The sequence below is a fragment of the Lycorma delicatula genome, chromosome 10 (genome assembly GCF_047948215.1).
Source record: "Lycorma delicatula isolate Av1 chromosome 10, ASM4794821v1, whole genome shotgun sequence".
In the NCBI taxonomy this organism is placed as follows: Eukaryota; Metazoa; Arthropoda; class Insecta; order Hemiptera; family Fulgoridae; genus Lycorma; species Lycorma delicatula.
The window spans coordinates 1,983,226-1,997,222 of NC_134464.1; the positions used below are offsets into that span (position 1 = coordinate 1,983,226).

General features: G+C 26.6%; 1 protein-coding gene across 3 annotated transcripts in view; it reads right to left on the minus strand.

The window, feature by feature from the left end:
* The window catches only part of cno (adherens junction formation factor afadin), a 650,000-nt gene that overhangs the window by 95,903 nt on the left and 540,100 nt on the right, over positions 1-13,997 (minus strand). For all 3 annotated transcript variants that reach the window (XM_075376810.1, XM_075376809.1, XM_075376812.1), the window contains 4 exons: positions 10,404-10,604; positions 8,371-8,650; positions 595-740; positions 277-382 (listed from right to left, as the gene is read on the minus strand). In XM_075376810.1, coding sequence (XP_075232925.1) covers positions 277-382; positions 595-740; positions 8,371-8,650; positions 10,404-10,604 — 733 coding nt within the window. The remainder of the gene's footprint in view (positions 1-276; positions 383-594; positions 741-8,370; positions 8,651-10,403; positions 10,605-13,997) is intronic.

The following is a 13,997-nucleotide window of genomic DNA, read 5'->3' on the forward strand; positions in this document are numbered from 1 at the left end:
TATAAAATGTTAAAAAAAATTGAAAAAATTAAATTTAAGTGTATTGTAAAAATTAAGCAAAGTTTTTTTTTCTTTTCTTACAATTACTGTTAATTACAATAACTAATAATAGAAATTATTAATTATTTGTTATTTAATTAATAATAGATGAAATAAATCAAATTAAAGACAAGACAAATTATTTTATTAGCATCAAAATATTTTCAACTAAACTGTAAACTCGATCACCACATGTAAAAAAATACTGAAAAATCATTAAAAATAGAAATTACTTACAGATGCAGTGGAAGAATCTTCAGATTCATGACCAATATCATCTCTTTCGGAAAGAAAATTGGGCATAACTGAAGCCAATTCACGTTGCAGACAACCAACTAAATGCCTGAAAATAAAGCATACATTAAAATCAAATGTTATATCTGCTATTTCAATGCAAAAGTACAACATAAATACAAAAACCATTTGAATGTAAGTCAGGATAAACTTTCAGAACAATCATGCTTTTGCTTTACTTTTTTTAAAATTATTTCATTCATCCTATTTGAATACTTTTACTTAAAAATAAATAAATAAACAAATAATTAAAGCACATACCTATATGCAATCTGAACAGAATCAGCTAATGTATCCTGAGCATCAAGACTAAATGCAGATACATGACGATCAGACTTTAAGAAATGTAATAATTCTGATGAATTAGCTAACCAAAATGCCAATGATTTTACTTCACAATATCTCTCCTGAAACAATTAACAAATAAATATATAAAAATAGAAATAAACACGATTTCAAAATTAAACTGTTAACTAAAAATTAAATGTTTGAAATTTCATTAAAGAAATATTGTAACCATTTATGAGCTGTTGGTTGCAATGTGCATCTATAGATTAACTTAATCTTTTTTGCAACTAGAAGCACTGTAAAAGGATACATTATCTCTTTAAAAACTTATGACTGAACATTTTTATATTCTTCATAAAAGAATATACATTTAATTTTTTTTTTCAGATAAAAAATCATTCGCTTTCTTAAGACAGAAATAAAATGACAAAATTTTTAGTCGGTAATGTTTACATTCTGTATTTTCACAATGAAAAACTTTAATTTTAGATGAATTAATTATTTTATTCCGATCCTGTCAGGAATAAATTGGTGAACAACTCCCAACCTCAGAACAGCATTACAATATAAAAAAGTAATAATAATTAGAAGAAAAAAACAGAAGCGGTTAAAGTTTAGTGTAATACAAGAAGTATTAACAATATTTTTAATTATTAATGTGCTACCTGAGATTATATAATACTACTTATTATGTTATGCAGTAATATGCGATACAGAAAATAATTACTATTATTTTTTTATTGTTTTTGTAAAAGGATTCTCCAATTACGATTTATTATGGTAGGCAGATGTCTCCAATTACGATTCTTTATAGTAGACAGGAGTCTAAGATCTTGTTTAAACCTTATATAGCACTTCTTATAAACATCTCGACTAAGGTTATCATTTAAAATTAGTTTTTGATTGACTCCACAGTTGTTGACTGTAATATTCTAAGGATTTATTATACTTAAGGGTATCTCTACTCAAGTCTTCTTTAATAACAGTTACAACTTCCATTTCGACAAAAATGTTCTTTATAATATAATTCAAATCTTAACTTCAGAAAAGGCAGACATTCAAGTACATTCATCTGTACAAGGCTATTATTATGGTTATTCGTTCTTCCCTCTTTTTCCCATTTTAATGGTTCATGAAAGAACGCATTCAAAGGCGGCAAATATTATATGTCGCGTAATAGGACAACAATACTTAATTTGAGGAATTACATTCAGTTTTAATCCAATAATCCAAACTGAACCTGACTCGTTAGCAGTCCTATTTAGTTATTTACAGTACCACAGAAATTCAGAACCTCTATCATCACAACATTTTCTCATTGTATGTCCATTAATTTTGTTCCTTAAATCTAATTACCTAAAATTTCCAATTAATTACTTACACTACTTCAACTACTCCAAAGGTTAGTGTAATCTATTTAAAGATGTTTTTCTAAGATTTATTTACATTATCCTCATCAATACAACAAGACTTTTCCTTTCTGTAACCTTTACGTTAAAGACTTACTATTGTACATATTTATTATATACAGTGATTTCCCAAACTGTGTGCCATGGCCTCTTCACAAGGGCACCGTGAAATTATGTAAAATCTTCATAATTAATTGAACCAAAACATTTATAATTATTAATTTAATGTTAATAAAGTAAAAAAATAATGAAGATCACGAGTTTTATTTATTTTTATCTTACTTTCTAGTAGTCATACTTTTCTCGGCCTTTCGTCCGGAGGTCCCGGGTTCAAATCCCGGTCAGGCATGGCACTTTCACACACGCTACAAATCATTCATCTCATCCTCTGAAGCAATACCTAACAGTGGTCCCGGAGGTTAAAAAAAAGAAAAGAACAACTTACTTCGGGTAGGGCGTCATGGAAACATTTTAATTTAAAAAGGGTGCTATGGCTCGGAAAAGTTTGGGAACCACTGCATTAGTAAATATTAAATGAAATTTCTTCAACCACGCAATATATACATGACATTATTATCCACGTTTATTCAGGTTATGACAGCCTAGCGATGGTTGTTGATGTAATATTTATTGGTTCATTAATTGTTTATTAACAATCTATGTGATTGAATTAATACTTTAAAAGAAGTAATAACATATTTTTAATGTATACTAACATTTTTTTCAAAATAAATAATATTGTGAACGATTAAAATATTTATATATTATATTATTGTATTCTCATTGATTTGTTTTCTCACAAATATGATTAGTAGAATCCAAATAAAGATATGTGAGATTATATAATTTATTTATGCATAATTGTATGATTCAATTATATTATATTATGTTATTTATTCATTGCCTGTTTTGTACAATATATTTATTCATAATAACATTAGAGAGATTACAAATCAAAGATTGTTATTATTACTTTTCATGTTATTACTTGTAACATTTTTATTACAATATTGAAGGAAGAAAAAATCACCCGATTTTTTGGAGGGTTGTTATGGTAAATTCCATGCATCACCTCCTCTCTATAAATAAATAAATATACGCTGTCACTTTCTTCTTACTCTTACAAGGTTGTTATATTATGTAAGCTTTGACCAGCTCATATTTATAATATATTATTAATAATTACTGAATAGTTCAGTACTAATTTATACATCATGTCATCACCATTATACAGTTATTAACACATTAAATTAACAATATAATAAAATATAATATTAAACATGTATCAGCATTAAGAGATAATAAAATACTTTTTTTAAATAGAAACTGAACAGTGACTTTAGTCACTGGCAAGTAAACATGTAGGGAATAGTGAAACCTAACTTAGGTACTGAACCGAGGCAGACACTGTTCTATGTTACATCTTATTTACATATATATATATATATATATATACATTGTTACTGTAATATGTTAATTAAAAGAGTGTATAATGGTGATGACATGATGTTTAAATCAGTAATGAACTATTCAATAATTACTAATAATGTATTATAAATAGCAGCTGGTCAAAGCTTCCATAACAACCTTGTAAGAGTAAGAAGAAAGTGACAGAGTACATTTATTTATTTATAATTAGAGAGGAGATGATGCATGGAATTTACCATAACTGCCTGCCAAAAATCGGGTGATTTTTTCCTCCTTTAATATTATAATAAAAACATTACAAGTAATAACATAAAAAGTAATAATAACAATCTTTGTTTTGTAATTTCACTAACATTATTATGAATAAATATATTGTACAAAACAGAAAATGAATAAATAACATAATTGAATTGTACAATTATATGTAAATAAATTATATAATCTTATGTTGTATTTTAGAAAATAACAAACAATTTAATCATGCATATTGCTTAATACCAGTATAACTGAAAAGGTTGATACATTTATTTTTCATTTAATATTAACAGTGATCATTCAATTATACAACGAATAATAATGAGATTAATAATAATAATAATAATCATAATGATCACAATCAAATAATTTGTGTTATTAAGTATGTATATATAAGCATGCTTGCATAATCTTGTACCTATATAGACTATATAATATGTTGTTCGTGATGCCATTGGCAAATTAAGGTGCAATAAGTTAAAAACTTACCACACCTTATAACGACTTATTGCATCTTACACATAAATGATTACTTGCTGCACCTTAAATGATTTAGTGCATCTTTATAAATAATCATATATAATATCTGCTGTCCTGTTTCTTCATAATCATTAACGTTTATATATATGTTATAAGTGTTGTATATATGTATTTGCGTTATGTGCTTGTATGTAGTATAATAATTAGTCTGTAAATTGTTTAAAGTGTAGGAGCAATATGCGTAAATACATCAACATAAATATGCATTACATTATAACAATAATATATAACATTTATGCGGATACTACTAATCATATTTGTGAGAAAACAAATCAATTAAAATACAATAATATAATATATAAATATTTGAATCGTTCACAATATTATTTATTTGAAAAAATATCAATAATATATTAAAAATATGTTATTACTTCTTTAAAATATTAATTAATTCAATCACATAATAGTTAGTAAACAATTAATGAACTGTAAATTGATGGGATTTTTTTAAAATTTTTATATTTAATTTATAATTAAGGTTTCATATTTATTTATTTGTTTGAGACCTAAAAAATAAAGAACTGCAAGTGATGTGGCCTTTCATTTAAAATTTACTTTTTACAAGAGTTAGAAAAGGTTTATTAGAAAAACTGTTTATCAGATAAAAGAATCTCTAAAAATTAGTCTGTTGCTTTGCATCCATGATAAAATAAACAAAAACAGATTGGAATAAACCATATGAAATGGATAGACAGAGGACTAAAAATTCCCAAAACATGTCTTAATTTACATGTCTGAAGTACAGAAAAGCAAGGACAAAAATTGTCAAGGAGAAACTTGCATTAATCAAGGATTAATGTGAAGTAAATGAGAAAATAATGTGAACTGTACCCATATATTGTAACATAAAAAATTTTAAAGAAAATATTTTTGAGTTAAATTTTATGCTGGAAATTTTTTTGACAACTGTAATTAACTAAAAAACTAATATATAATCTTTATCAAAAAATAAAAATGTATAAACAATAAATTAATGCTTACAAAATTATTAACACAGTTAGGATCACTCATGCAAATGAGTAATAAAACAATTCTCCTGGGTGCAATTACCAGCATGGAACTTGCATTTGTTTTTATCATATCAAATAATTTAAAAATTTAAAGTTCACACGAATACATTCTACCTAAAATAATCAATCAATATTTTCATTTGACTAGTCTATATTAAGTAGTTGACTTAATGGTTCTTTTACTTTCCTGGCATCATAGCTCTAGATATATGGGGCAAGAAGAAAAGTATGGAAATCAGTCAAAAAATGGGATATGGTTTTTTCTTGATGTTTCGTGACCCAGGAACCCCAAAAGAATAAGAAAAGGGGGGATAATGTTTGAACATATGTATGCGTTCTGGCAAGTTTGAAGCTAATAATGTTTGACCAAATAAACAGATTTTGATATTTTGTACAGAAAATTGTGTATATTGAGCAATTTGTTGGTAAAATTTTGGGAGTTAATATCTCCAGAGAATAAGATTTTTAGAGGTCAATTTTGTCAAAATTTTGCAAACATAACCCCACTTTATATTAAGCTCAATACATGAGTGTATGCTTATCTTATAATTTTAACAAAATTTCTTTCCAAAATTCCCTTTCACCAAAAATTAAAAAAAGGTATCTATCTTTATTTATTGCATAATTTAACCAAATTTTTTTAATTTCTTCCTAGGCACAATAGTAGCAGTGACCTAAAAAAAAATATTTTGGGAGGAAACTTTAAAAATATTAATTTTTTTAATTTTTCAAAACTTTTTTTGTTTTATTTAAACTTTTAATATAGTTATTATTATTATTATCATAATAAATTACCCCCACCCCAAAAAAAATAAATCTTAGGTTAATTTTTTTATGTATAATTACTTTTCCGTATATAAGAATAAATAACCTGTGCCAGGTACATATTAAACTTTGTTGCTAGCTTTTTTTTAATAAAATATTCAATGACTTACAAATTAATGTACTTTTCTTTTAAATGTCTTTTGAAGTTAACTACCAACAACTTTCTTTGTTAAACTATCTAATAACTTTACTAAAAAATACTGCTAACCTGTTCTGAAAGGTGTTCAGCACAATAATTTCCATTAATTTAAAAGCAAACTGTTTAATATTCAATAGTTATAAAAATGTTAGCATACTGTTTATATATTTTTTTTAATAATATTAATGTTGACATGGAAAAAATAATCTAAAAGCTCTGACTACATTTATATTCAGTTATGTTTTATGGCTCTGTTGCTTGGGATGAGATAAATAAAATATTATCATTCCAAAATAACAAAACTCTTTTGAGAAACATGTTATTGATCATTTACAAAAAAAATATTTGATATCATAACCCTAAATTGAACAATTTATAGTATAACATTTTAGTTTTATGCAATAAATATTTTATTCCATAATCTAAAATAAGATTTTTTTAAAAAGACCTGTTTCTGGTAATTATTAATAAGAAGAAATTCAAAGAAAAATCATTTTTTTACATTAATAGTAGTATATTATATAGCTGCAAAAATTAAACAAAAATAGATGGTAGTATACATATATACACACACACAAGAGATATTCAATGGAATACACAAAAAAAAATTAAGGAGTAAATTCTTCATGTAAAAATAATTAAAAAATAGTTCTATGACAGTGTGTTTGTCAATCTGTAATTTGTGCAATATTAATTTATGACATTTTAATAAAATTCAATGTACGATTCGTACCACACTCAGTTGCTTTTAATCATGTTTAAGCAAATTAGATATCTTTTTTGTTCATAATAAAATAATTGGGATTTTTTCTAATAAAATAAAATTTAAAAAAAAATAGTAATATTAATGATTTAAATTAGTAGCCATTCTAAAATTTGTTTAATGAAAAATTTTCATATTGTTTTTTTTTCCAATGAGAATGTCCGTTTAACCGTGCATCACACCATCCACTAATTTTAGATTCCATATTTTATATAATACACTTCTTCTCCCAGGCCAATGATGGATTTTTAAAAAAAGACAAAAGAAATTTCAATATTTTCTAATAACCTGTATAGTACTTTAAATTCCCCAATGATTAGATCGACCTGATTAAAATTCATTAATTTGAATTCTGTCTTTGTTCTTTTGTCATTGATTTAAACTGATGTTGAGAGGTGTGCTGTAGGCACACCCTTCAAAGCTAGGCCCTCTGGGCAGGTTGCCCTGGTGGGCGGCGTCTCAGAATGAGATTATCAGGTGTTTAAAATTGATTACATCTTGAGTAAAAATATTTTTTTTGGAATGATAACGATTGATATAAAAAAAGTTAAATTAGAAATTTAATTCTAGAAATTGATAATAACAAATTGAGATTTTCTGCTAGTGACCGGTACATTCAGGTGCCTTTTTGTTATAGTTCATTATTTTATGAAGAAAAACAATCACATAAATAAAAAAATATATTATTAATATATATTTTGCATATATATCGATATATAATAATAAAACAAGTAAACACCTGACCAATACAAGACATGTACTAACAAATCGGAATTTTCTGCTAGTGATCAGTACATTCCGGTGCTAAGCTAAGGGGGACAGACACACACACACACAGACCCACACGCAATGCCCTTTAGTAGGATAGGATTATTGAGTATTATTTATGTTCAAAATCAGCATAAACTCTTTTTTATAAATATTTAATTTTGTTTATAATCTACTTTGTTATTAATTGGTTTAATATTAGATGAAAATTAAAATAAATGCAGATACATTATTCTAAATTTTGTCCATTGTTTTTTATATATGAATCCTACACTATCATTTTTTTCATGTAATTCTTCCAGTTTTTTATTTAAAAAATGTTAGATAGCTTTTAAAACTACATAACCAGATGATCCTGGGAACATATCAGGCAATAATACCCTGGAAAAACTGAAGCGTATGAAGCAGGTAAAATGTCAAAGAGCCTAATCAGTTCCCATAAATCACTGAAGTTAAATATGATATTGTTTTACGCATGTTGTTGGCATTTACTACTGGTTAATGATAATAGCAGTGAATGCTATCTAAAATTTAAATAAATAAATAAAGAAAACTGCATATTTAAATAAATAACTAAACATTTAACTAAATAAAGACAATAATAGAATTTACCTGTATAACATTATGTATCATAACTGCAACACGAGCTAACATCAATGTTAATTTATGAGCACGTTCAGTCGGTGTTAATTCTGGTCTGTAGTGTGTAGAAGCTCGATATCTAGCAGCTAAATATAACGTATAAGCAGGTGCTAGTTTAAATGTTGGTGTGTTCGGTTCCATATCTGTAATAAGCGCATGTAATAATGCTTCTTCTGTTTCTTCACGTATTTCCAATACAGCCGGTAGTATTGGATCGCTACCTCGAGGATATCGTTCGTAATTCGATAATCTATAAAAAAAATAATAAAATGTATTTTACGTACATGTAAAAATGACACGTATATTTTTTGAATGATTTTTGTAACAGTTGTTAGTCCAATTACATCATAAAAGTAAATTTATAAATTCAAACATTTAATGCAAGATAATTACATAATAGAAATTAAACAAAAAAATTTGCTGATTATTTTGGCTTCCTCAATCGTTTTACAACAGAACACTTATCTAGTATTAAAGCGATCAAAATTACCATTTTCATTCGTTAAAAATAACTACAGAATTTTTTTAAATAAAATTTAAAACATTAATTTTTAAATATGAAATTATTTATTTACTTCCACATTCAAAAGGAAAGGAGATGTAATATAATATGAGAAAATAAAACCTGAAATGAATCAAGTCAGTTTGAATAACTACAACACTTAAAAATTAAAGAAAAAACTGTTTTACAACTATGTGCTTTACATACCATCTTTGTAAAGGATATGTATCAATATTTTACTTATGATACTACATGAATCAATTAATATTGTTGTAGAGAACATTTTGGATTTTTTTATGTTCATTGTGTAATTAATCTTCACAATAAATAGGAGTTTTTCTCACCACACAGAGAAATGTGCTTATTGATAAAGGTTTCTTTTTAATGATATATAATTAGACGTAGCTGCATGTATACAACAAACAAATAGCTTTAATGAAAGGGAACAAACACATTTGCATACAATAAAAATGACATAACTTGAAAAGTTACTTCCTCTGAGAACAATGATGTTCACTTCACAGTATTTGACATCACCTAAACATTTTTTTGTTGACTTATATGCCTATACATGAAGGCTTTACTTCTCAATTTCCAAAGTAAGCAAAATACAGAATGCTTATTTTTATTCAGTATTGCTTGTTAATAGGAGTACTTTTCTCAAGAATAACTGTTATCTTATGTCTATTCACCTAAAACTGTTTGATTAATCTATAATAAAAAATAAAAAAAGATACTAGTATCTAACAAATACATTTCTTTAGTTTTAATTTTTTTAAATTCAGTATGACATTTTATTTATATTTATGAACTCTAGCGTGCTTCTGCATATATTTTAACAAGAAAGATAAGATAGATGAAATATATAAACAATTCCAGACCAGTAATTGAACCTGAAACCAACTAATCTAGAAGGCAGCATGGTATATAATATCTATGCCAAACGACCACCCATTTACAATTCAGATTGCACAAAGATCAATAATGATGCAATACACTATTCTTTACTGGTGTAATTAACAGATTTCAAATGGAGTTGTGCTGTTGAATTTTATCTTTGAGTTTAAATATTCTCCTACAAAATTTTAGTTGTAGAAATGAAAAAAGAAATGCTAAAAAAATCAACATTTACAAAGCGAATAAAAAAATCTTAAGTTTAAAATAAAAATATGGAGATTACTGATCGAAATTGAAGAATATAATTTATGAAGGAATTTCAATTAAATTTTACTTACATTACAGAAATGTGAGAGTGGTAAAATCAAACATTTTTTATAGATTTGCATGAAGAAATATCTATCAAACTAAACTAGAAAAAAGAAGGAGGGTAAGAGAGAAGATAATTAATTTTCTTTTTGTAATAAAAAAGTTCATTTATAAGTTAAAAGTCTTCTTTACTATATTCAAACAGATTAACATAAAACAATGAAGCTCTTAATTTAACAAAATGTGTACTATACACATCATATGATTTGGGGTATATTAAAATTTAACTCCTTACCTATTACCATCACGACTACTGCTAACAGATCTTTGCGATCTAGTATCATCACGATTGCCTTGGCTAGATGTCGATCGTGTTTCAATATTACCATCGACGTCGAATGTAGTTTCGTAATTAACAGTACTTCCTGGTGATGTTACTTGTTCAGATTGTCCTTGAGGAGTAAGTCCAGGACTTGAATCTTCTTGTGTCGATTGTCTACGTACGAACAACAATGATACAACATACACACATGCAATTTAATGCTGATAGTGACATTCAAAAAGTAAAAAAAAAATAATACATCAACCAAATACATGCAAACCAAAAATTAAACTCTTTAAAAAAAAGTCTTGTACAGGCATAAATTAACACATGTATTGACAAAGAAAAAAAATCAGGTAAGTGTATATTATAGAGTTAAATGCAAATTTTAAGAAAAATCTTGCCCATTTTACTTCTACCTATACAGATCTTAACTCCTTGAGCATGATAGATATATAAGGCGTTCCATAAAACTATTGGACTTTTTAAATTTTAGTAGAAAGTACTATTAACAGGATGTGTAATTTGCTATGACCTAGCAACACTGGCTAGCAGCCCAAAGGAAATCACAATATAACAATTTGTTTATTAATGTACTACGCCTCTTTGTGTTGACAAGTGTAATATGCATCGGGCAATATTTATTGCATTTAAAAAGAGTGATTTTCATGCGCAAACAAATTAATGTGAAATTTTATGTTAAACCAGGAAAACCTTTTATGGAAACATCTAAAATGTTTAAAACAACATACAGGAATGAGCCTTTAAGCAGGACTCAAACATATCTAAACATTTCACCATTCACATACATCTACATACACGTATGGTGATCATACATCGTGTACATAATTTTACTGTTTACTGTTTACGAGGTAGCTGAAGAAATTACTATGCAAAATTTAGGCGTAAGTTGCACCCTAGCCAAATTTGTGCCTCATGTTTTGATTGACAAGCAAAAACACAACCACCAAACTTATACAAGTCAAGGGCTTCTGAATTGAGCTAACAAGAACAAACACATTTTTTAAAGCAATATCATTACTGGAGATGAGACATAGTCTCACAGAAGTGATGTTATAACAAAAGTTCAATCACCACAGGTTCTCCATGACCGAAAAAAACAAGAAAAATGCAGGCAAATATTTGTCATGCTGACAGTTTTTTTTAATTGCGAGAGCTTTGTTTACCATTAATTTTTACCAGAAGGCAAGACAATGAATAAGGAGAATTATCTTGATGTATTATCTCTATGAGGCTATCGGGGAAAAAAAGACCCAAAGCTTGGAATCAATCGGATTGGTGCTCCTTACTGACAATAGACACACACATAAAATTAATTAATCGGTCAGCCTTCAGTGAAACATAAAAGTTGTTCCACATTATCCTTATTTTCTCGATCTAAACCAGAAAACATTTTTTATTTCCCACATTAAAAAGTTTAGTTGAAAGATCAACAACAACTAACTAGGCAAACATCTATTTGCCAAACTGCACAGTGCTTGAATTAAGAGTTCCAGAAATATTTTGAAAGCTTGAAGAAATGTTGGGATTGATGGATTCAAAGTCAAGAGGAGTAATTTAAGGTGACAAGTTTGGATAGCTTCAAAGTAAGCGAAACATCTTTTAATTAAAAAGTTTGGGAATTTTACCAAAAAATCTAGAATGTATTATATACCATTGATAGGTGTATTGCGAGTCAATCAAGAATAAATAACTTGCCTCTCTAAAATAACAGTTCTTAAACATAGAATCAGAGTAATATAAATATTTGAAATCAAGTTTGTAAAATACAATACATTCAGAAATTTTAATCATGTTATGGAACAATTTCAGACAAATTGACATTGAAATTAATTTAGAAAATAATAGCGTCTCTTAAAACTGTTAAGTTTGACTGCTCTGTATTTTTATTACACATATGACAAACAGCAGTAGTATTTTTTAAATGTAATATTTGATATATTTATGAAATATGGCTGCTGGAGTTAGATTTTCTATCGGCGATTTAACTTAAAAATGTTAATTTTAACACATATCAGAACACCAAAAACTGTATTAAATATTATAAACTAAAGATTAAAATTATAATTGAATACACGGGAATTGAATACAAGGGAATAATATCTAAATACAAAAATTCCAAATTAGTATCTGATCTGACCCGTAAATGAAAATTTCATTATAAACTTCTATAAAACTTATTAATGTATAAAATTTTACAAACAGGTTTTGTAACTTACATTGAAAAAAATTATTTTAAAACACATTTCTAAAACAATAATGGATATCAAATGTGTTATCTATATTTTAAGATTTTAGCTATGTTATATGAGGAAAAAACAAAATACAGTAACAAAGTTCTGATAGAAACAATGATTATTAGGTTAAAATAAATTACAAAAATACTATATATTACAAGAAGCATTTACCACATTAAAAACGAAAAAAAAATTAATCATTAGAGTTTTTAACATAGAATTGTTCGGTGTAATATAAATTAATTTAAAACTAAAACATGAAATATAATTCGGTTAAAAATAACATTATTAAAAAAAAAACGGAGTACAATAAACAAGATAAAAACAAAAAAAGAACATTTAATTGTTAATATAAATAAATTATAAACAAATACAACACAAGATATAAACGTAAAAAGAATAAAGTTTTTTTACAGGCTTTTCATAAAAAAGTAACGTATTACTTTCAATCACACGGTGTGACTGAGAGGTGAAAATGATTTTTCTTTATGTTTTGAGGTATGAGGAGTGAGAAAATACCATTCATTAAAATGGGGTTTCCTTACATACAAGATCTGCAAATAAAGTGAGACTGGTTCAGAGAAACTTTTTATTTACAATCCAATTATACAAGGACTATCACCTTTGAAATAGTTCCTTTGGGAAGTGACACAACGCTTCAGACGGTTTTCCCACTCTTCATAGCAGTGTTCGAACTCAGAAACCAGAATATCCTTCAGATGGCCGGTTACATTTTTTAAAATGTTTTCTACTGCTCCAAAATGGTGTCTTTTGAGGTGTTTTTTAAATTTGGGAACAGGAAAAAATCGCAGAGACTCAAGTCAGGTGAATAAGGTGGTTGAAGAATGTTTTTCTTTGCCAAAAATTCATTAATTGAGTGCAGTGTATCATTTTTGTAATGCACGACAAAAACTTATTTTACAAAAAGTTTATTTATGTCTCATGTGGCAACATAAACTAAAAATATTAATACCTAATATAAATCAGCTGTTCATATAACCATATATTTATTAGTAACTTTACAGTGTTGCCACTTTGGCTGTCAAAAAAAATAAAAATAGTCTCATTACTTTAATTATAAACCTTGTAAATAAATAAATAAATAAATAAAAATAAATAAATATATATATATATATATATACAGGCCTATGTTAAAATTTTATGGATCAAAAATCTTGAAAACTACTACATCGATTTCACTTAAATTTTACATATGCTGAAGTAGTGTACCTGAATTTGTACACGTAAAGATTTGATGAAGACTAATTGAGTCATTTTCGAGTTACACTCAATTTAAGGCCAAAAAAAT